The sequence below is a fragment of the Echinococcus granulosus genome (genome assembly GCF_000524195.1).
Source record: "Echinococcus granulosus chromosome Unknown EG_S00006, whole genome shotgun sequence".
Lineage (NCBI taxonomy): Eukaryota > Metazoa > Platyhelminthes > Cestoda > Cyclophyllidea > Taeniidae > Echinococcus > Echinococcus granulosus.
In genome coordinates, this window is record NW_020170386.1 from 968936 (window position 1) to 991228 (window position 22293).

General features: G+C 38.2%; 4 protein-coding genes across 4 annotated transcripts; 2 read left to right on the top strand and 2 right to left on the bottom strand. All coding sequences in view use genetic code 11, as the record gives it.

Moving 5' to 3' along the window:
• Positions 1-1321: 1321 nt before the first annotated feature.
• On the bottom strand, positions 1322-8071 carry EGR_01605 (Serine/threonine-protein phosphatase 6 regulatory ankyrin repeat subunit C; the record flags this gene model as incomplete). The annotated part of the gene is made up of 12 exons (XM_024490854.1): positions 1322-1344; positions 1971-2187; positions 3033-3117; positions 3194-3653; positions 4125-4222; positions 4301-4389; positions 4516-4656; positions 5344-5833; positions 6349-6521; positions 7628-7814; positions 7844-7958; positions 7990-8071. The coding sequence occupies 12 exons, from the start codon at positions 8069-8071 to the stop codon at positions 1322-1324; spliced, it is 2160 nt and encodes a 719-aa protein (XP_024354719.1).
• A 1371-nt stretch (positions 8072-9442) lies between these two features.
• On the top strand, positions 9443-11774 carry EGR_01606 (hypothetical protein; the record flags this gene model as incomplete). The annotated part of the gene is made up of 2 exons (XM_024490855.1): positions 9443-10708; positions 11646-11774. 2 exons carry the CDS (start codon positions 9443-9445, stop codon positions 11772-11774), a joined length of 1395 nt encoding a protein of 464 aa, XP_024354720.1.
• A 2263-nt stretch (positions 11775-14037) lies between these two features.
• On the top strand, positions 14038-17140 carry EGR_01607 (Fibronectin type 3 and ankyrin repeat domains-containing protein; the record flags this gene model as incomplete). Its single annotated transcript, XM_024490856.1, has 6 exons — positions 14038-14219; positions 14261-14467; positions 15376-15450; positions 15637-15781; positions 16515-16650; positions 16941-17140. The coding sequence occupies 6 exons, from the start codon at positions 14038-14040 to the stop codon at positions 17138-17140; spliced, it is 945 nt and encodes a 314-aa protein (XP_024354721.1).
• A 1135-nt stretch (positions 17141-18275) lies between these two features.
• EGR_01608 (hypothetical protein) lies at positions 18276-21705 on the bottom strand (the record flags this gene model as incomplete). The annotated part of the gene is made up of 5 exons (XM_024490857.1): positions 18276-18494; positions 18543-18647; positions 19888-19965; positions 20621-20723; positions 21641-21705. 5 exons carry the CDS (start codon positions 21703-21705, stop codon positions 18276-18278), a joined length of 570 nt encoding a protein of 189 aa, XP_024354722.1.
• Between the last annotated feature and the right edge of the window lie 588 nt (positions 21706-22293).

The following is a 22293-nucleotide window of genomic DNA, read 5'->3' on the forward strand; positions in this document are numbered from 1 at the left end:
TCAAATTCTCATTCACATGCCATACTTATCATAAGGGAGGGAAGTCAGTAGTTTGCTGTTTATAAAATCTGCATGATATGGCAGGTTAGTGGAGACAGATGTAGGTAGTGAAGATATAATGAATGCGAAAGAACTCACGACTGGAGCGCCTTCTCCTCGTGTCCATCCCTTGCTTAGCGAAGAAGTGTTGCATGCACTGTGGTGGTGAGGCTAAAGAAAGAGCAGAGAAAAAGTGCAGACCGCACCTGGACCACCTTCATTCGAGGTGATGGAGACGGAGGAAATGGTACACACACGTGTATGCGGAGGGTATCGCTTCAGCTTTCACCTGAACTCTGTGCCTTTTCCACCTAGAAGGTCAAACATATTTCACCTCGTGATTTCGATTCACGCGCTCCCTTTGTGTGTGCTTAAGAAACCACGTGGACGGGTGAATGCGTGTTAGAGAGTACCATTTTCAGATAGGTACTCCATAATTGCACGTTAAATGGCCATAATTTTACCGACTTTGAGATTATGATGCGTGTTTGCTATAAAAAACATCACGACCCACAAAACAGATTAACAATTTTTAATTTAGCATGAAATAATTGAGACCCATATGATGGCAGGAATTTAAACCAATTTCGCCAAACCGTAATCAAAGAATGAAAATTTTCAGTGAATATTTCTCATCTATTTCTCTTAACCTCCAAGAAGTGACTTTTGAAAAATTTCTATTTATAAATACTTATTTAAGTGGCCAAATCTATTGCCTTATAGTCTAAATGCGGGATGCAGGTAATGCTACATCTTCTGCTCTATCCACCAATCAAAGGCAGAAAATTTAACATCACACTGGATATGTCCTGCACTTAAATTTTTGCATCAAATCAGTTTCTAAAGTTGCCAAGCCTTACCTACTGAAATAGTTTTGAATGTCAGCGTAATAACCTCCCTCCCTTCATTTGCTTTATTTGATACAAATCCAATGCTACATTTAAACCAAGTGGCCGCTATATGATTAAAGCTCCTTTTGGAAGGTTGCTGCTAAAGTATCGGCCTTGTTGCATTCTGATCCTTTTAGCATGGAGCCGTAATTTGTTGTATGCATTTGTCGATTTCTGCAGAGCATCCTCAATTTAATGCACAATTCGATTTGCATGAGAGCTTTCCTGATTACTTTCGTTTCATTACTAATAACCCACTGTTCCGTAAGACAGTAAATAGGACTGAAGACCGATCGTTGCTAACTACAATTTTTTATAAAAATAATGCCTAATCGGTACACATAGAATTATTAAGAGGATGAAGAACCGCGTCAGTGTGTAACTGTTCTCCACTAGGTCACCTTCGCCGCCTCCCCTGAAAGGTAAGAAAAGACTAATGTGATAAGCGAAATCCTCGTATAATTGACTGCTATTCCTCTGGAACCGATTGTAAATTTTATTGCACTATTAGTTTTGAAGCCAAATCACTAACTGAAGGTTAGTTTCAATCCGGTTAGAGTTAGACGGTGGGGTGCAACTAAATGTTGCACTTATAAACCCCAAGCAACTGATTTTTTTAACCATGTCCAGATTCATTTCAACAAAATTTGTACAGACTACCATGCTCTTATAGTAGATTTTCCTTTAAACCTAGGTCAAATAAAAAGTGCGCAACACAATTATTTTGCTGCATATTCTTGGAATATTTGAACACCTATTTAATAGACTCTTACCGCATTGTTTCTTCTAGCGTTTTTATATATTAAAAACACTACATTTGAAAACAGGGGGCAGTGTTGTTGTTATAATGTGCTTAGCAAAAGTAAAGGTGTTTAGACGCGCATTATTTCTAAAAACTGTAATATATTTGACAAAATAATTAAATGATATTTCAGTCCTATAGCCAGGTTTTATTGTTACATTAACGGGCATGATTTATTCATGTCAGAAAGTATTACAGAATCAAGAAGTCAGCCTAACGGGGTTGATTGCATTGCTCACCTGTTTTCTGAAAACACATACCTTCAATTTGTCCCCTGACTCGCCTCATCACGTTTGATGTCGTGGTGTTATGTGCCTCTTGACAAATTTTTACATACTTTGTGTCCACATCAGACAAGTGCTGCTCTCGCAAAGGCATCTCTGGATCCGATTTAAGAAAGGGCGATGAGGAAAGAAGTGCACGAGTATGACTTGTCGAAGTTGTTTTATCGCTTATCTGAAAGCAAAATTTCGGTATCTTCCAGCAAATCTATGTACACTAAAAACAGCGCAACAGTGCCTCAGTAGGGTATCTCAGCATGTTGTTAGACCCCACATTATTAAACCTTCATGCATTTAAAAGCATATTTTAAGTACCCACATCAAAATAACTTTGTTTATTCAACTAACGCAATTCTCTTGCTCCAAATTTATTCATTCGCACGCGCTGAGTCTTTAATTTTAACAAATTACCCAAATTTTTGCGTATAGAAACTTAACCATTTGGATAGACGTATTGCCCTCCACCTTGCCAATTTCCGTTAATGACTTAAGACCCGAATGTAAAATAATTAAATCTATGAAAAGACGATGATGAAGAATTAGCTTGATACTTTCTGATCAGTCCGAATACCAAACCTTAGACAATCTATAATGCCTCGTGAACATGCTGTTGCTTTCCAAATTATAACCAATTTCAGCAGTCGGAAGATTTTTAGACTTCAACACTGAATTTTGTAGGGTTCCAGTAATTCACTGTGGTGGTTTCCCTAAGAGTTATGGTATATCTGCATTGCGTACTGTACAAAACGTATTAATTAATGCAAATTCCTTTGATGTCAGACAATAAAACGTTGAATGTACATTAAAATTCTAATCAATACTTGCATAACGCAAATATCATGGCCCTAAGTTTGGTCTTACTTCATTATGTGGCCTCATGGGAGAGGATGGTTGGGTTTGTGGTGGTGATGGAAGACTCTCTTCAGGTAAAAACTTCCAGCAAGTCGACAAGCTCTTATTTGACGAAGCAGCTGTTCCAAAAGACGAATCTCCCAAAAGGAAAACTCCTCTCAACCTTACTCTCTGCTTTTTCACAGCACAATCGGGCACCATTGGGGGAGTGGTTAAATGGGAGGCCGGTTTGATTGGAGCTTTTTTCGATTTCCTACACGAAAGTAACATTTCCACTTATTATTTCCAGTAGCACAGATAAATCAACAAATAATTTACCGTTCGCATACATTGACGTGTACTCTCTTTGAAATCTCCTCGACAGGATTGACCAAAAGTGCCTTGAGTTAGAACGGGGGTTGTCGTGCTGTGATGACCTATCATGGCTACCACCAACAATCTTGACCCATTTTCCTGCTCCGTTGACCACAGAATTCCGTCCAGAAACGAGTTCAGAGTTGGACATCAGGGGGGACGATGAGGAAGACATAGAAGAGGTAGCGGTTTTGGGAGAGTGGGGAAGGTAAACTGGAGCAGAAGGGCTTCGCCAGGGTACGAGGGGCCGCGATCGACCCGGACCTAGTGGACTGCAGGGGATTGCGACCATTTCGATGTACTGCTCCTTCGTGAGACTTGTCGATTGTCCTTTGGGGACCCTCTTCTCCTCAAAGTTTGTCAGTTGCCTCATTAAAATCGGGCTACTGAAATTCAGTTGCCTTTGTTCCCCCGATTTAACCTCATCACCGCCCACTTTATCGATCGAAATAAAACTTTGGCAATCATAGCGATGTATCAAAGTTTATGGTTAAATAAAGAAGAACTGCTAATAGAAGTTTAAAATGAGTGGTTAATTTACACCCAAATAAGCTAATTAAAGAAAATTTGGGACTAGTTTTTCGGTTTATTGTAGTTTTAAGCTATTAAGTACCATAAAAGAACCGAGATCCACTACCCCTTTGCCCTTATCAAACGCACTTAATCAATGTACATGTTTGTGAACTCGAATACGGTCATATTTAACCTGCTTTACTTATCTTATGTCTACTTCGCCCTTTTTCCAACAGCTATTAAAAGGCATAAAGGTAAATGATTGCTTAGAAGTGAAGTCTTTTTAGCTTTCACTAACATTCAAAACATGTTTTACCCTAGGGTCATAGATAACACCCATTCCCAACAGCCAAGCATTAAAAAGGATTTCTACGTAAGTGCACCAAGTTATACCTGAAGATCCGGGCATAATACTGAACTGAGCTTTCTTTAATACGGCTTTATTGGTTGAATCCCCTCCAGACTTCATGGTGTGTTTAAAAGCCTTTAAACTGTAAGATAGGAAGAATTATTCATTATTATATTTCTTAAATTATTTACTTAAAAATAAGTAAATTATGTAGGCTCACTAGTTTGGTCCCGCTGATTCATAAGTAGTGATTGAGCGCCCCTCTTCATGTAGCACCCCACTCTGATTCTCCTTCTCACTTTCTGACAGCTAAAATGTGCAATACTTTGTACTTTTTCTTATGATAATGGCAAAATAACATTAAAAAGTTCAGTTTGGGTTCATTTTTTCTGCTTGAAACTAAAAAGAGGAAATGCACGCTCTCAGTTAACTAACCCGATCACCTGGATAAAGCAAGGCTTCCTCGCTTAAGGAGGAGATAGTGGTGGTGTCAGTGTGGATTACATTGCCTTCGCACCAGCTTCTCGCACCTATCTGTCCTCGAAACTGCAAAGGTTCCTGTCTGTCATGAAGGTCCTAAGCAGACCAAATATCCTCATTTGATTTTCCATACTTTCTCTTCATAGAAAGCAGTTAGCATAAGCTAATGCGAAGAAAAATGACTTATTGCAATCAAAAGAAAACATATCGCTTTAAGGAGGTTTAATATTATCATCGGTTTTTTTTCGCATGCAGCACGTGGCAGACCGCGCAAAGAGAAGTCAATAAATCGATTTTACCTGGATTACAATCCCACGCTCCGGTGGCTCAATTACCCAATTAAGAAAAATCGAAATCAAAAGGACCACTGAATCCCCGCAGTTTAAATTTCCCTAGTGATATTAAAAACTATAATGAATATGAAGCCCAACTCCCTTCACAATGTGACCTCTGTTTATCTATGCGTACCATCAAGAACATTGACAATATTCCCTCGCGAAAGCTCTGCCACCCACACCTGCTTATAAAACAAGTCAGAGTTCAAGCTGATTCGCTTTATCTAATGGGCGTTTCAAAAAGTATTTACACTACAACAAAGCTAAATAAGAGCATAAACGCCGCTTCAGAAGTACTGTGTTTCACGGCTTTAGGGCTGAAAATGTAATTTACAAATCAAAATGAATTTAATCATTCAACCCGTTGAACAAAATGTTTGTTCAAACAAGGCTTCTAAAATGAAAAAAGCACTTTATTGTAGAAGATAAATAACTCCGGGAAGCTTACCCAAAAAGCTCGTTCAATGGCAATATGTAGATCTTCGACTTCGCCCCTTTCAGCAGACTCGCGTCGAAGGGCCTTCTTAATCGCAGGGCGCAAATGGAACTGCAGTTTTTTCTCTTCTGCCCCCACTAACATCCCTATTGACTTTCCTCTGCTGGTGATAAGAGTGGATCCGTAAAAGCGGTGGGCGCAGCGTGGCTCGAAGAGCTCCTGCATTACCCTGGCAACGCCAAAGGTATCCGTCGCAGGAGTGGGTACGCAGTATTCATCACTACCGGCGCCACCGCTGCCAAAGATGCTGCGATAGGCAGAGTCCCCACCGCTACCACTCCTAGCACGATGAGGCACCATCTGTGTCCCAATCTCTACCTCAAGCCCTAATGACCGATTGAGTAGTGCCACCTCCGGAGCCAGCCAAGCCCCAAGGCATACGATCTCCTCCTCTGATAGTCTCGGTCCCACCGTCCTCCTTCCACTTTCCTCGCACCACTCACTCAAAAAAGAAGTAGCTCTTAAGGTGCGACTCTAGGCCTTCATCTTTGACCTGAGCCATCTTTCTGTAACTTAAATGCTGGCGACAAATTCCTATTTGATGCTGTTATTGGCTCTCAAAATATCCCATCAGTAACAAATTTGAGTTTAACCATTAATTTAATTCATCTCAGATAGCAAATCCTAAAGTAGAAATTGACAATCATGTGCTCCTTTTAAATTTCGTACCGAACTTTATAATTTTATCCTAGATTAACAAATTACATATCAATTGCAGTCAAGGGTAATGAGCCTAACCTACCTAAAAACATTCACTTTAGAAGAAAAAACTTACACAAAACGTCATTGCACGTTAATTTTTGATAAAATAGCCTAGAATGCCTTTAATCCAAAAGAATCCATTTATTCCCTTTTAACCGCCTCAATAGCTTTTGCAGTACTGTAATGCTTTAAGCAACAGTAAATTACTTTTTGTACCCAAAGTTTTTAAAATGTGAGATAAGAAAGAGGACATACCGCCACAATAGTGCGTGCTCAAAATTGGCTAACTTGGCATGGTCACGATCTGCTAGATAGATGGAGTAAGAACTAACTGTAGTGTGAACGATGCCGAGATTTTTCAGATAAATGAGTGCCTCAATTATCTGTCGAAGCACCGTCAGACGATCCAATGTGCCCAATTGGCTGTGCTAAAAGGGTTACCTTACAGTGAAGTGTTGGTGTGTTGAGCATCAATTCCATATAGATTAAAAACGGTTTTTAATAGAAGATAATGCAGATCTTGCGCACTTATTAAATCTTAGTTGCAGGTATTATTTCTCTTACTAATAATGCATTCCCTCAACTAACAAATTTGCCTTCATTTTCTAGGCCCATTTGCTTAGTAATAATCTAAATAAGCAACAATCAATTCAGGCATTGATTTATTTGTTTATATCCTTAAAAGCACAGCATGTGTGACGTAAAAAGATCTAGTTTATTCTAAATAATAAATACTTGTGATCTGTCTGATAGGGAATAAATGGTAGGTCCACTGCTTCAGCATTCAAGTGGAACAAATCTTAAAAATAGTAATTTTGGTCTTATAAAGTTAAGAATACTACAAAATAGACTTGAATCCAAGTATGTGATTAAATTACATACGTGTCGTACCTCTTTCGTAAGCATGGTATGCAGACACCCAGTGTAAATCCGTTCAAAAACTAAACTGGGGACCTGACGATGTGACAATGGACGCGTGACACCAAGTAGCAAAATGATATTGGGGTGTCGCAGCCGACTGAAACAAATAACATGATAAGTAGGCATGACAGCATACAGAAATTATCGTTACTTTTAGATCCTTTTACCTAAGCCATAGCATCTCCTTGTAGGCGTATTGTAGAGAGCATTCAAATAATTTCAAATTTCGGGAAATCTGACTAGACAACTCTTTTGGAACACTGCGAACTGACACTGGTGTTTGATTCCACACCATGCTTGAAAGTTCTTTAACTTATGCGGATGACTTACTTTTTCATGACAAAAAGTTGCCTTTTGGAGACTACGTATGGTACTGTACCCGCTTGCCGTAATTCGGTTCGTAAAACAATGGGTAAATTAGTTATAAGTTCATTGAGATTCTCTCAAATTGAACGTTAGGAAAAGAAATTACCCGTTTGTCTTCCATACATTCAAATTTAGTTTGCTGCTTACAATTTTCTAGTAAGGAAGTATTTCGGGGCATATGCCAGGATTCTCTGAATTGATTGTTGTTTTTGTAATGACGAAGAAATTTTAAAAAGGATGAAGATACCCGTGCCTTTTTGAAGTGCGCTTTGATAAGCGATTTTGAAAGCTTTTCCAAAAGCACTTCAAATGGTGTTTTTCCTGCACAATCGTGTTTGTCGTATTTGGCTCCATTGGTCAGCAACAGAGTAAACATATCCAAATTTCCATTACTAGCCGCAATATGAAGAGCTGACCGTCCAAATTTATTAGTTCTACGGCTTAAAAAGCTGTTTTAACTTACTTTTCGGTATTTGCACCAAAAGAAATAAGAATTTTTGCACATTTTGTATCTGCAGAGTTACATGCCAACATCAAGGGTGTATCACCCTGATGGTTCTGACAATCCACATCGGCACCTTTTACAAATAGGACAAAATGTAGACATACCAGCAGCCAAATTTCTTAAAAGACTTTTGATGTTATTATTTTGCACGTCCGCGTGCAAGCAACTGTTTCCGACACCAAACATGCTATTGCGCAGAATATTGAAAATGGTCTCAAGGTCGTTACAACAGTGATTGATTAAACGAGAAATTTGACACCCAAGTATTATACCGCATAACGTACTTATTCCCAAGTGCTCACCTTATAGCCTTAGACCACCGTGCTTTCGCTCCATTACCCGGTACTACCTATGAGGTAAATATTTGTGTTTTGTTCGCGAATTTCATGAAATAAAGGAATGAGTGTCCCATTAATCACTTTACTTGGCATCTTAGACGTCTTCTATACGGCTAAACCACATTTTCTATTTGGATTGAATTATAAAATCGTTATGTTGTTTTATACTTCCATGTTGAGCTACGTTTGGATGCTTAGTAATTAATCTTGTAAAGAAGCCATCTTAGGCAATTGATGCAATAATGAGCACGATCGATCAATTATACAATGCTTAAAACAAACCCTTGATGTTTTTGATAGTTACTTCAAACCTAATATTTTCGGACATTAAGTTCTGTACCTTGAGTCTTCCTTAAGAACTCAACTCGCCTTATCAATACGAAAAAGATTTTCACCATCGTACAGAAGGTCCGCAAGGTTGTAAACATGGTAGGCAAGCCACGACACCAGGGGAAAGTGAAAAAGGTAAATGAGAATCTTGTGTTGTTAATAAAACAAATACCACAATGCTATGTAAATCTGATATCAAGCTAATTTTAAACTAGACCCTATCAAAGTATCAACTTTGTAGTTCAGGTTTCACATCATGCCGCACCTTTGAAGTGGTAATTTTGTCATACGCGAGGAACATTACATTTATTTCTCTCTACTTAGATTCTTCCTTCAATATCATCATAAGAGGCCCTACTACTTAAATTCTATTTTATTTCAAATATTACTCCTAACTAATCGCTGGTTCATTTCTAGTAAACGTTGGTCTTATTTCTAGACTTCCTTATTTAAGTTTTTAATGAATCAATAGCTGAGTACCACGTTTCAAGTATCCAGAATCGGGTGTTTGCAGCTCAAATTTATCAAGTTTTCCAGTTTTATTGCTTGACGTTTTTTAACAATCTGCAAGTTATTTCCTATCCACTTTTAGCTAACCTTAAAATAAAATATGAGAAATAAATGGAAGTGGTGTTAAGTTACTTGCAATGAAGAAGCGTGTGTCGAAGCAGAAAAAAGCGAATTCAATCAATGACCCGACGCCTATACGAGCACATATTTTATTAGGATTTGCTTAAGTTATAGCAATAGCCAATCGCTGACCTGCATCAACTTTCACGGTTTTCATTTGTGCACTCTAAGGGCATACACATAAATGGTTTCCATCCACGTACATGTGCACAAATAAATTGTTGGATAACCGACGGGACTTCCAGGGTGCAGTTGATAAATGGCTGGAGGAGTCAAAAAGAAGAAAAAGGCGCAAGCGGAGGTCAAATGCCTTTGCTCAGCCACAAAAAGTTACAAAGTAGGCGGCGAAGAACCGTCACAGTTAATGATGGAGGAGCTCGCCCCACAAAGTGGATCAGTTACAGACGCCCAAATTGCCACGATTGGGAAAAGTAAGGTTATTTTTAAGCCAACTGGTGGGGAGAAAGTGGTACCAAAAATTCCTTACAAAGATATCGTGGAAATGCGCCAGTTCAATGCTGATTTGAAAGTTTGTGTGGTAAGAGTGGAAAAGAAGAAAGTTGGAATCTTGGTCGTGCTGAAATTCTCCACAGAAGATGAATGTAAGAATTTTATGTCTCTAGTAAAGGGCAAGAATTCGAAGGTGATGGTGAGCAGAAGTACGACTCAAACTAGACAAACAGTGCATGACACTCTGGTAACACAACGGGAGCCAAATGGTACTGCTGCACTTCCAATATCGCCCTCTCCTGTTCTGTCACACCAATCATCTCCTATTTCTACGAAACAACAGCCCTTAAATCGCAGCATTGCCCACAGTCCTATCAATCGTAGCAAATTAGTGAGCACCTTATCAACCAAACCGAAGGTGCATACGGATTTGCAACATCCTTACAACACGGAAACATCGAGAATCGAGGCAGTAATCACAACAAGTTCTTGGAGTGTGTTATTTATCTCACGAGGAACTTCTCCACCCTCTGTATCTATACATCAACAACAGACCTCTCAAGTTCAAAAGAAGCCGTTGATATCGCGGGGCACAGAAATGATAAATCAGCGCAGGAAATCGTCCTCCTCTTCGCTAAGCCTATCCACAGCTCTAGATCAGCAAAAATTGGAATCGGATAATCGAATGAGCCAAAGGTATCCCAAAAGATCTTCTTCGTCTGGATCTCCCAAATCACACAGCTGGGGACGTCGTAAAAAGTCGAATCTGAGGAGTCGTAAAAAACATAAAAGTACTAGAAAATCCTTCTCCTCCAGTTCTTTTAGGTCACACGATATAAGGCGCCAAAATCAGTCCACAATGCAGAATCGTCAAGGTTCACTGCACCGAAGAAAATTGTCTGTTTCATCGAATTCTTCTTTCAATAAATGGATTCGCCAGAATAAAATCAAATCTGCGAATCACGTAGGAGGACTACACAAAGTTTCCTTAAGCATATCAAGCTCCTATTCTTCTAGTGAATCTAAAGAGCGGGACAAATCAAAACCACGAAATCATGATGGTCAAGCTTCTAAGGTAAATCAAAGGCGAAGAGGGAACAAAAGAGATATTGTGCGGTCATCTTCGGTGGATCTTTCCAGTTTCTCGTTGATGAGAATATCAGCTTCGCGAAAGAGTATCACCAGTCTTTACAGTTTTGGAGTCTCGCATCCTTTTACGACGACCATTTTATCGCATCGCTTTTCCTCTTCAACAAGTAGCCTAAGTAAATGTAGTAGAATCGTCTCTTCCAGTAGTTGGAATAGCAATGAAAGCGGCACCAGTTTTGTGAGCAATAGTGTCTCTGAAGTCACCCAGAGAACACGTAGTTTGCACCCTTCATACCATGGTCACCGTCACAAACATTTACGTGGTCCATCCCTCCAAATTAGTAGGGTGCAGTAACTGAGACCTGTATTCTCTGTGTTTCTCTTCCTTTTGATAGCACTTTTCAACACACCCTAGTCTATACACTTTGTTTGGATCTTTCATTTGTCAAAACTTTAAGCGTGTTCCAATTCCCCTGGCACTCAGTAAGCATCGGCAAAAAAGAATATGAGGATGCAAAACTCTCATTATAATAGATTTTTGCATGAAGCTCTTATTTGGGATTGCTTTTATCAGTTGATATTATTTGAAATAAACTATTGCAAAACCGCTTGGTTTTCTGAATGCTTGGGTAAAATACAAGAAAATACACTACCTTCATTGCAACCGTTACCAATACAGATGACCCATAGTAAAGGAGAAGTCTACGAGAAAGTCCCTAATCCAAGGAATTGCCACTGAAAAAACATGTGCAGTTAGCTTGTCAATCATCTAGTAGAAGGCCAGATAAGTCTTGTAAGTTACACAATCATGCCCTTCTCACAAAGTTTTTAATAGCAAACCTAGCAAGTTTTATGTAGGTTGCAAAATCCTTCTAAGAGGATGATGCTAGTGTTCCTCATTAACTAAATTGTTTTAGTCTTAGGAAAATTTTCCAATTTTATACTTCAAAATATGGAGTCATAAATGTTCTTGGTTAAAATTTGTGTTTCACCGCATATTGCAAAGCCATTCCATTATTGAGAAAAATCTACCCTATTTAATTTTAATTTGACGTAAATTCAGAGATCTACATTATTTTACTAAATCGATAAATTAACGTCTTCACCATAAATGAATAAAATAATATTGTTTGGTAAGGACTTTTGGTGCATAGCTCTAAAAAACGGTGATGTTTGACCTAAGTTCTAGGGCTTGTTGTTGTAAAAAAAAAGTGAGTTAGAGTTTTATGGGCTGCCTAATTAGTCATTTACAAATGGGATCTTTCTCATGGGTACTTCAAAATGTTGCTGTGTGCTGACGAAGCGCTGGTTGAAATTAAATTGCTTCTGCTGATACTCTTTTAGGAATATAATTCTGGTAGACCGAGATAGAAGTCTCTGATGAAGTCGTGTAATTTGTTCGAAAGCTGATGTTATTACTCGCATTGTGTTGCTGTTCGGAATAAGAATGAAAAGATGCCTACGGAGTCAAGCTGGTGAGGTGCACTTAAAAAACCAAGGTTTCACCATATTTTTTGTCTGTAATAATTGGTCAGAATACGATTTATCGAGAATTACAAAAGTCTAGAAGTTGGCAGATTCCAAACACTTTAGCTTCCTCATTTATGCAAGTGAGCCTCCCCTGAATTCACTACAAGCCGTGGTATTGTGGAAGAATATGTTAATAATGTGCAGAAGAGCTGGAAAGTTATTAACATAACTTAAACACCAAACCTTTGAGTGGAAGTCTAGCTTGTGTGGAGTAAAGTACTTGAGTAGTCGAACACACATCTGAATCAATTTATGGAATGGCTATAGCATATCGCCTAAGTGAGCGTTTAGATGTCTGAATATTGGGGAACAGGATAAAATATCATTTGTATCTTGTGCAATTATCTACAAAGTGGGATGTGTGAATAAAATTAAAATATTTATTGGTGAATTACAACAAATATGATGACAAGCATTTTAAGGTGAAGTATCATCAAGCCGAACATACTCAATCCAACCACTAAACGAGACAATCTGGATTGTGTCCCTCTGTCCTCATCTTGATGTCTATCAATAATTTCTTATGACTCAACAAAATTGTGCTGGGTTTTTTGTTATCTGGCACGATGACCAACAACTACTGTTTTTTTTTAAGTCTTACTATCTTGGCGATTAATTCTGTTTCACAGTGGGCGCTTGTAGTTCTCTAGGGTTCCGAAATATGGAGTCAATACAACTAATATGCTGGAATAAAACCTTACAAGTAACTAACCCCGATTTAGAATATTTTGCAACATAAATAACTAGCCTTTTATGCATTTTTAAATGCACTGGTGCCCATATGGTACGGGTGAATTTGTTCATTAATCGATCTTCCTGTGGGGGAAATCCGCGGAGTTATGAGCACACAGGAACCTGTGCGCTGCAGACTGACAAAATGGCACCAAAGAATGCATGGCTTAGCTGACACTCATTCACAAACAGCCCTATGGCGGGAATGCTAAGTCTAATGTAGTTATTTTCATGTCCTTAAAATCTCCAGCAAGTTCTTTAATGTATCTCCGTTATAAAAAGTTTTAAAGATAATTTCTACATGCGTTGTGGGAATTATTTGCACTTGAAAATAAACACTGAATTATTGGCAGCATTATGATGGATTTATTGATGCGGAACAACGTGCTTATTAAAGCAAATGTCTCTTTAAGATCTTTTGCATATTGACAGACGCAGTGTCTACAAACCCTTTAAGTAATGATAACTGTTTATCATAACCGAATAACTTAGAAGAGAGTATTATAATGTGAAAGTTCCTATGTAATGAACAAAATGAATATAATATGGTTAAATACTCTGCTGACAATCCCTATATACTACTGCAAAACGCATATATTGCAATCAAAGGCAGCAGAAACGCTTGGTTCTAAAGATCAAACGCGGAGACGGCTATCAATGATTCCACATCCATCCTCTATTAATAATGTTATACTCACTTGTCATTAGACGAATTCCATTAGCAGATATGACTTGTCGCATAAGGTAGGATTGTAGGACATCCCTCACTTTTTTGACAAAATCATCTCGTCGAATATTATTTTAAAATAAATCTCTCCATGTCACATAATATCACATATGACTCTTGATTCTCCTCTGGTCTTGGGTCAGATCGTGTAATTTTAAAAATAGTGACATCAATCACTTTTGAAAAAATGCGGTGGAAAACGCATCTCTTTAACGCCTAACACTACTCCAAAAGCACGATTGAAGCAGCAAGCTGGAATCAATAGGCTACATTTTAAACTGTTTCCACATGTGTGCGGTGGATACGACATTCATGTGTTATTTTAAATGAAAGCAATAGATGTAGCGGAGTTGTATCCCCCTTTTCCCTACATCAGTGTCCCAGATTTTCATACGGTTAAAATAGACTGGTATGAGTGCTTGGAAGAATTGGAAGACCAGGGCATGAATGTTGCGATGGAAGTGACATTAAAGCCTGTCAGCTCAAAAAACTGGGATCGAATTTATTTGTAAGCTTAAACTTTTGATTTAATTTTTGTTGTGTATCAAGAGGGAAAGGCAGCTATTGTATTTATGAAGATCTGCAGGGGTCGACTGAATATGAAATGCGACTGCGATTTAAGTGTGATGACAATTATGGACCCTATGGGAGTTCGGAATTGTTTGAAACCCCCTCTGAGCCAGTAACTGCTTTTGATCTACACAAAGCAATTAAATTTGAGGATATCGATGCCTTGAATGCGATGCTTTCTGAGAGGTAAGCTATTTATGTGAGCACATGTTAGGCTACATTGCTCTCAGGAATTCGCATAGCCATACTAGTTGGCATTCTGTTTTGAATTAGGCAAGCCTAAATAGGTCAAAATATCCGCATTACGGCAAACCCTATTGATGAATTTGGTTGATACCGAGTTTAACACCTCTCATTTTAAGGTATTATTTTGTTTCATTGTATTTCTTTCTGACGCTGTTCTATCATTTTTGCAGTGAGTCATGATTATTGCAAAACATCCCTCACATAAAACGTGCCACACCATTTTAGCACCGGTTTAAGGTGTCAATATTCGATGAGAAATGCTATAAGCCTTATAATCCACAAAACTGCTGCCATTAGTAGACATCACAATTTCATAATTTTTTCTGGCTTTCACTAATGGCATGTAGAAAAGGCAGTTTCCTCCCCATTTATTGATGACTCAGTTTGCAGATCTTAAATATTTGCAAAGCTTGTCACCAAAATTATATCCAGTTGTTTGAAAAGAGAACTTATCACATTGATCAATCATTTACAAATCCCTGTTGAAGCATTTACGGTGATTACGTAAATCAAAATTCGGCTTGGGCTGTTTAGTGGGAGAATAAATTCTTATTTGATGGAACATCCTTAAGGATTGCAAACTGAACTACAAATAATAGAGGTGTGTTGCACAAGGTATAGTGTGCGGGCAACAGCATTGAATTTTCGGTGTAATTCTACAATTATATGCATTAAAATTACATGAACTCACTTGACAAGTGCATACATGTGAATCATTTAATTAAATTAAGTGGAGCAAATGCTGGAAGGTTTCTAATGAGTTGCTCACAGCATTCGATAGTACCACCTTGCACTCCATTAACTAGTGTGGGTTTTCGTTAACACTTTTCTGTTTGACGTTACTTCAGCAATGCCAAGATAGAATTCACAGACCAAATGGATTACACTCCTTTGATGGCCGCCGTCAGTCGAAATAACAAGGCGTAAGCGGTCGTGTTTTCTTAACAAGGTTTAGTTAGTGTTAATGCTGGTAAATCATCTGAATTTTTTTTTGGGGTATATAAGCTTTTATTCCTGCTATCACTTAACACTTAACACTTTTAAGCCCCCAAAAAGGAACAGATTAAAAGCATTTTGACATCCCAGCAATTGCTATTTTCGGCATCTAGTATTATTCGAATTCTTCTGAGCTATGGGGCGAACGTCAACACAGCAAACAAACTTGGTCGAACAGCTCTGATGTTGGCTTCAAACAAAGGTTATATCGATATTGTTGACATTTTGATTAAGAAGGGTGTCAATGTAAATGCTAGAGTAAGTAAAATCCAAGTTATATGAAACTTGTCTTCCTTTGTATGGGGATTTCATGCCATAATTTCATCCTACCATTTTCCTAAAGTGATGCGCTTTACCACTTAAATACTTTAGGATGGAGTTTTATTTTAAGTGGTTTGTTTTATTATTTCACTATATGGTGATTCCACCACTTTTTGTCACCACGTGATGAGTCCACCGTTTCGCGCTTCATTATAAACAAGTGGGATAACTCTTCACAACCTTTCTCTATTCCACGTGTTGTGCAATATAAAAAACACCACTTGTTATGTTGTATTTAACTCATTTTCAGGTTAGCAATTATAAAATAAAGTACATCTGAAGTTTTTGACCCTTACCACTAGCATGACAATTGGCAACTCTTTAACGACTCAGTAAAATGAAGTGCTTTTACATTCGTATGTGTTGATTTCCATTTAACCATTATTTTCTTCCAACACCTACATCATTGCTAAAACTAGTGATTTAGTATTTTTGCCATAAAATTCTCTTTTCAAAAAAAGGATTAATTTGGAACTATTAATTGCAAATAACGCAGCAGATATTATGAATGTGCCAGAAGGATAACCACATGCATCTCATTGCTGAATGTTTTAATGATTTCAAAGTGCTGTTGATTTACTAATATATTTCATCCTGTCCCAGTATGTGAGAATTTACAAAGGGCTTTAAAAAATTATAATGGAGAGGTGCACTGACTTATAATTAATAGGATATTCATGGGATGACGGCGCTGTTCTACGCAGTGGACGGCGAGTTTAGCAACGTGGTTCGAGCGTTAGTGCGCGCCGGAGCAGATGTGAACCACTGTGAGTCGGACAATGGATACACACCCCTCATTCGTTTGGGTAGGTCACCGTTGCCCCTCCTCCCCTCACCCTTACACTCGCCACGGTAAAAATTTGACTGTCATTTGTAAATTTATAAAATTGGCAAAGGTGCTTCCTAGAACAAGAATGTAATGAGTGTCTTTTTAGTTAGGCACCATCCCATTTTTATTTCCTTCAGAGCAGTTTATTTTAGAAACATGTTTAAGAAATTGTTAAAGTGACTCAACGTCCTGTCCCCGGTTATTAAATTCAGAAATCTTAATGCCAGCAAACAAATATAAGGTGGCTTTTTATGCTAGCCTGTTTAGCTAACAATGGTAATCCCAAAGTTGGTGACACCCTGATAGAGTGTGGGGCTAAAGTGAACCAACAAGACAAATTCGGACAGACAGCATTGATTCACTGTGCCTTTCATCGAAACCACACGGATTTGGCAAAAGTCCTTCTTCAACACGGAGCTGACCTTTCTATTCGTAACAATGTAAAAAAGTTTCTCTACCTTTTCTGATAATGTTCTATAATAATGCTTTCTATCTGTCCTAAAAAATTCACTTGCAAAGGAAAATGGACTTACGGATACATGAGGGATTGAAAAGCTATTCAAAGGCATGTGCCTTTGATTTATTAAAGATAATTTTTGGTTTATTTTTGTGTCAACGTTACATTCAACAAACATGTTCTATCACTTCTTAGCTAGTTATAGCCTTTTCCATGCGCATGAAATTGACAAGAGCAGACGAGATGTGAACACTTAAATTTGATCAGTTAAATCTTGTATAAAGTGCATCTACTTTAAATCACCAATGGTGTTTACTGAAATATAACTTTTCACCTATTCCTACTTTCTTGAAAGGCGTTTTTATACCCCAACAAATTCAAAAGCTCAATGGCAATTTCAAATTTATAAGACATTCAAGCAGATCAGAACAGCAAAAATGAAGGGTCTGTTTTATTTGCGTTTCTTTAGAAAAAGAATACAGCAGCGGATATTGCCAAGTCATTGGACAATACAGTAAGTTTGACATATATCGGCGCATTCATTTAATATTTTACTTTTAGAACTTCCTACATCTTGTAAATTTGCACAGGAAAAGCGGGTAATTTTGAAAACTGATTCCTTTTACGTTAGAAGTTGTAAATTTTCTTTCACATGAGACTCGAAGGTCAGTGAGATAATCGCTGAAGTTCGATTATGAATCTTTGTGAAGTGACGTCATTAACGAGGCGGCTGAGAAAAGTGAAAATAACTATAGAAAGGTGCAGCCAAATGTTCTAACAAATAATACCATCGATGGCTTCTGAGATAGTGATTACAGCGTGTCATACCAACAAAAATGCGCCCGTGAGTCCCACGCAAGATTGGTGGAAGAGTTCGGTGGCCATGAGATTGAGCGCTGCCCTAAGGCAACCCTAGGTAGAATTAAATACTCCTCTCTCCACCATTGCTAGGAAAAGCAGAAAAAAAAAATACCGCAAGCTGTGCAGAGGCGTGATCAGTTTTATTCGTCTAATGACACATTTTTAACTTTTTGAAGAACAAAATTAAATGTTGCCACATAGATCTGTCTGGTTTGATTTTATTAAATCCCATTTGTCAGACCTTTCTGTTTGACGGTTCTTCTACTTAGCGTTTTTTGTGATTGTCATTCCGAATTTTTATTCACATTTTTCTTAGAAAACGTTCGATAAAACAAATAACCGTTTGTTCTGCTTAATGAGAACATTTTGCATAAACATATTCTCCCAGATGTTTCTGGCATTGCTAGAAAGTTCCTTACGTATTGCGAAACTGCTCTACCACATGGATGAGGTCTTTCCATTTGTATAAAATCCTGCCCTCCGTTTTTCCCACAGCAGCGCAACTAAAATTTAAAATTAATTTAATGAGAAATCTGCCACATTTTTCATACGACTGCCTGAATTGTGTGCAATTTGTGGACAATTTCATCGGATGCTTTTGGGTCAAAGTAGTCTTTGAGTATTTCGTTAAAGGCCATTTCCAAACGAGATCCAATCTAAAATTAACAATGTCAATTATTAGTAAAGTGTTCGCCCTCTGCAAAATGTCTCCCTTTCGTTTCCCATTACCGTTACTCGACTTCGAAGAGCAACTGTTCCGGCAGCAAGATATCCGAGGCATTCCACTGTTGTTATGCAGCAATGCTGGCAATATAAGAGCAGAAATTATTGGAACTAAGCCCTCTGGGCGTACATTCTTACCTCTATCATAAAATTACTCTTTCATTTGTCAAAGCACAATGTTTTAGCAAAATCTTTGTTTACCTTCAACATATGAAACAGTTTTCTCAGCCTAAGATAACCTTTTTTAACTTTTTATCGATTTATATTTGATTTCATGCATTTGATCCCCATTCCATATTCCATTTAAATATGTTAAATGTGGCACACGGCTTTGTTTTTTGTTAGGCCAGTTAATATTTTGGGTTCAATTCGATAACATTATTCGGACTTCTTTATAAATTTTCTCATCTGAAATGCAATAACTCACCAATAGAAGAGGCCCTCTTTTGAGTGTAATTGATCCACAGGCCCCGGCCATTCCAGTGACCATAGTCAACGCTGAACTGCAGAGTATGATAACCAAACCTGTAAAACTACTTATCAATCTTCAAGTCAAACCCACCTGTTTGAATGTCTAGCATGTTCAGGGATGGCAGTATTGCGGGCTCTACTTTAAGCAGTAGGTAAATGCAATAAGACAGACAGCCGCAGCTATAAAGCTAGACATTAAAAAGATCTGTCATAATACTATTTATGCAGTTTAGTTTGGGGTTTTTCATTTTTGTATTAACAATTAGGTTTTACGAGGTTGGTTTACTAATGGACTTCCCCTTTCCTTTCAAAGTAAAATATGCACAATTGTACTATGCAATTATGATAAATGACAGGGTCGTTTTTGAGGGTTGCTCACGGGCATCAATCAATTAAAGGTATTCCATGATTTAGGATGCCTCAGAGCAATGTGATTGTAAAAAGATTTTGCATTTTAGGTGCCTTTCTTTAATTTGATTTTTTATGCGTAATAACCTAATTTGCTATGACCTAAACGCAAATTGCACAAGTACTTTGAATCAAAACGCGGCTACACACTCGTAAACTGAAGAAGACTATCAAGTCTGACCCAATTTTTCTACGAATGATATCATTCAAACTCATCCTTATTCTGGTAAAGTCAGTGTTGATGCTTTCCTTACCGTCTTAAATGGGACTTCTACACTATGGCAGTAAAGTAACTTTTTTCTCACGTTTTAACTTCTGTATTATGGGTGCATAAAATTTTGTAGAAAATATTTGAAATAATTTGCGTCTTTCCTTTCAGAAATATTCCAATGGATTACGTGCGATATGGACGGCATGTGGCTTACCACTAAAAGTTACAACAGTAAACTCTGATTAAAAAAACGTATCTACAATCATTGGTGTAACTGACACCTCATCTTTTACAGTCTCTCAAGCACAAACGCGTCAAAGTGGACCGGTATTCTGAATCGTAATCCACAAATATTGGTCATGAAAGTCAAGTTTTTCCATTATGCCGACGCAGCTATGCTGATGGCTAAAATACTTTATATTGAAGCATACGTTTTGTGATTAATTTTCCTGTGTACTCAGTTTCTTGCCGGTATTAATTTGACGGGAATAAAATACGCATTTGCTGTGGCAAAAGCTACTAATGAGTTATAAATAGTAATGAATGCATGACAAATCTTAAAAGTGGATTCGAAAAACATTGAGTCATTACCTAGGTCTTATAGCGCTTATGACTCTTCAGTTGGAATGTAAAAGTGGCTTAATTCCTCTGGCAAGAAGTAAAGAGCACACCAACAAAATCGGCCGCCCGAAATTGAAGCCTTTTTATCAGTTAATTGAAAGGGCTTCGATTGCTGACGCCCTTAGTATGCAAGTGACACCTAACTAGGGTTGTGGGTTTTCCCAACGCTAAAAACTTCTGCCAGTCAAATATTACTGTTCGACGTATCAGCAAACGAACGATGAATGCTAAATGCCCAAAGTCACGCCTTGAACTGCCTGGTCTGATACTTTTACCGGAATTCGTTAAATCGTAAAAGCTTCATTGAAATCATATTTTTTATTCCTGAACCAAATAGCCAAATGGTCAGTAGCCGAGTAAATGGTAGTCTATCATTTTATGTAGTGATTTTAGGAAAAAAATGAACTAACCCACGAGACAATGCTGGTAAAACCAGTCAAACCTCGAAGCCAGACAGCATTTCTTTCTTCGGCTCGCAAGTCTACCTCATGCATCCGTCCACAAGCAAATTAGCGTTATTGTGGCAGAGACGCTCAGGCAAATGCACAAAGACACGTAATTCGGCATTTTGTATGCAGAATATATGCAAAACAAGATAAACCAAAGAAGGACACGCAGTCAGTTTACAATCATGTGTCTCTAGTTGTACACGTATTATTAAACCTCTTGAAGAATCTACCTATTGTCTTAACGCCTAAAGGCTTTAGCCTTGAAAGTTTTACGTACATTACTTGACTGTTACAATTGTTTAATGAAACCATATCTAGAAATAAAGCAGCTATAAATTAAGTAGTCTATCTATTTATGAGAAAATCATGGCTTATCCCATAATTTAGACGAACGGTAAGGCCATTGAAAATCTGAATTTGAAAACTGTACCTAACTACAATTATTTATGGCATTATAGTGTGACCTTTCACCCCAAATGATTAGTATAATCACTTGGGCAAATTTCTTTAACACAGTCCATTGGATAAGACAAAAATTATGTTATCTACACCAGCAATCTGTTTGTGGCACCGAATGGAGAACTTGCCTTCACGCTGACATCATTACACTTGCCACCATGCAGTGGAAACGTGCAACCATGCGACACCTCAATGCTTTCACATGCTGAGTCATCCACCAACATGTGACTTCATTGAATTTTTCACTGTGAAAAACAGCATCCACCTCCGCCGTAGAACTCACAATGCACGCCGGCCCCAATCTTACCAAGAGAGTAAATCATGGCTATTTCGTTTGTTAAGTAATCGACCACGAGCCTTCCGCACACCCATCTTTTTAAACGCACCTGCACCTCTGCCTCATTCTGCGGATCAGTTTCAGTTTGTTTCGTCTAATCGCTTTGCAAACGCAATTAAACTATGCTGCTTAAAAGGGTGTATACCTTCAAAGTATAAGGCTGTGCCGCTACGGAGTATGAAGGTTAGAGCACAATCAGTCATGCATTTGCAGCAGCGATGAGCAGAAAAAATCTGTGAGTTAGATTACAGCACCACTGGAATGCGCCTAAATAAACTGCACGAAGAATTTGCGCGCCTGGCATTTGGTCGTTTTGTGTTTTGTCCTTCTAAAAAGAGTGTGTTAAAACACTCTTAAAGGGCGGACCTACACTTTCATGTTCGATTATTGATAAAAAAATCACTTTTCGTTTTTTTCGTTTTCTGAACTTACTTTTAATAGCGTGCAGTGTGTAATAATTTTAACTGGTTTTCAGAGCAATCCCGAACAAGGGAATTGATGCGAGACCAAGTCTTGCTATGCTAACGCAGCGGCTTAACGAAGGGCTAGCGCGGCGACTTCTCGGTATGAGTGCCTTTTGCCTTCGCAAACGCATTAGACAATGGCGAGCTCTGAGCAGTGTG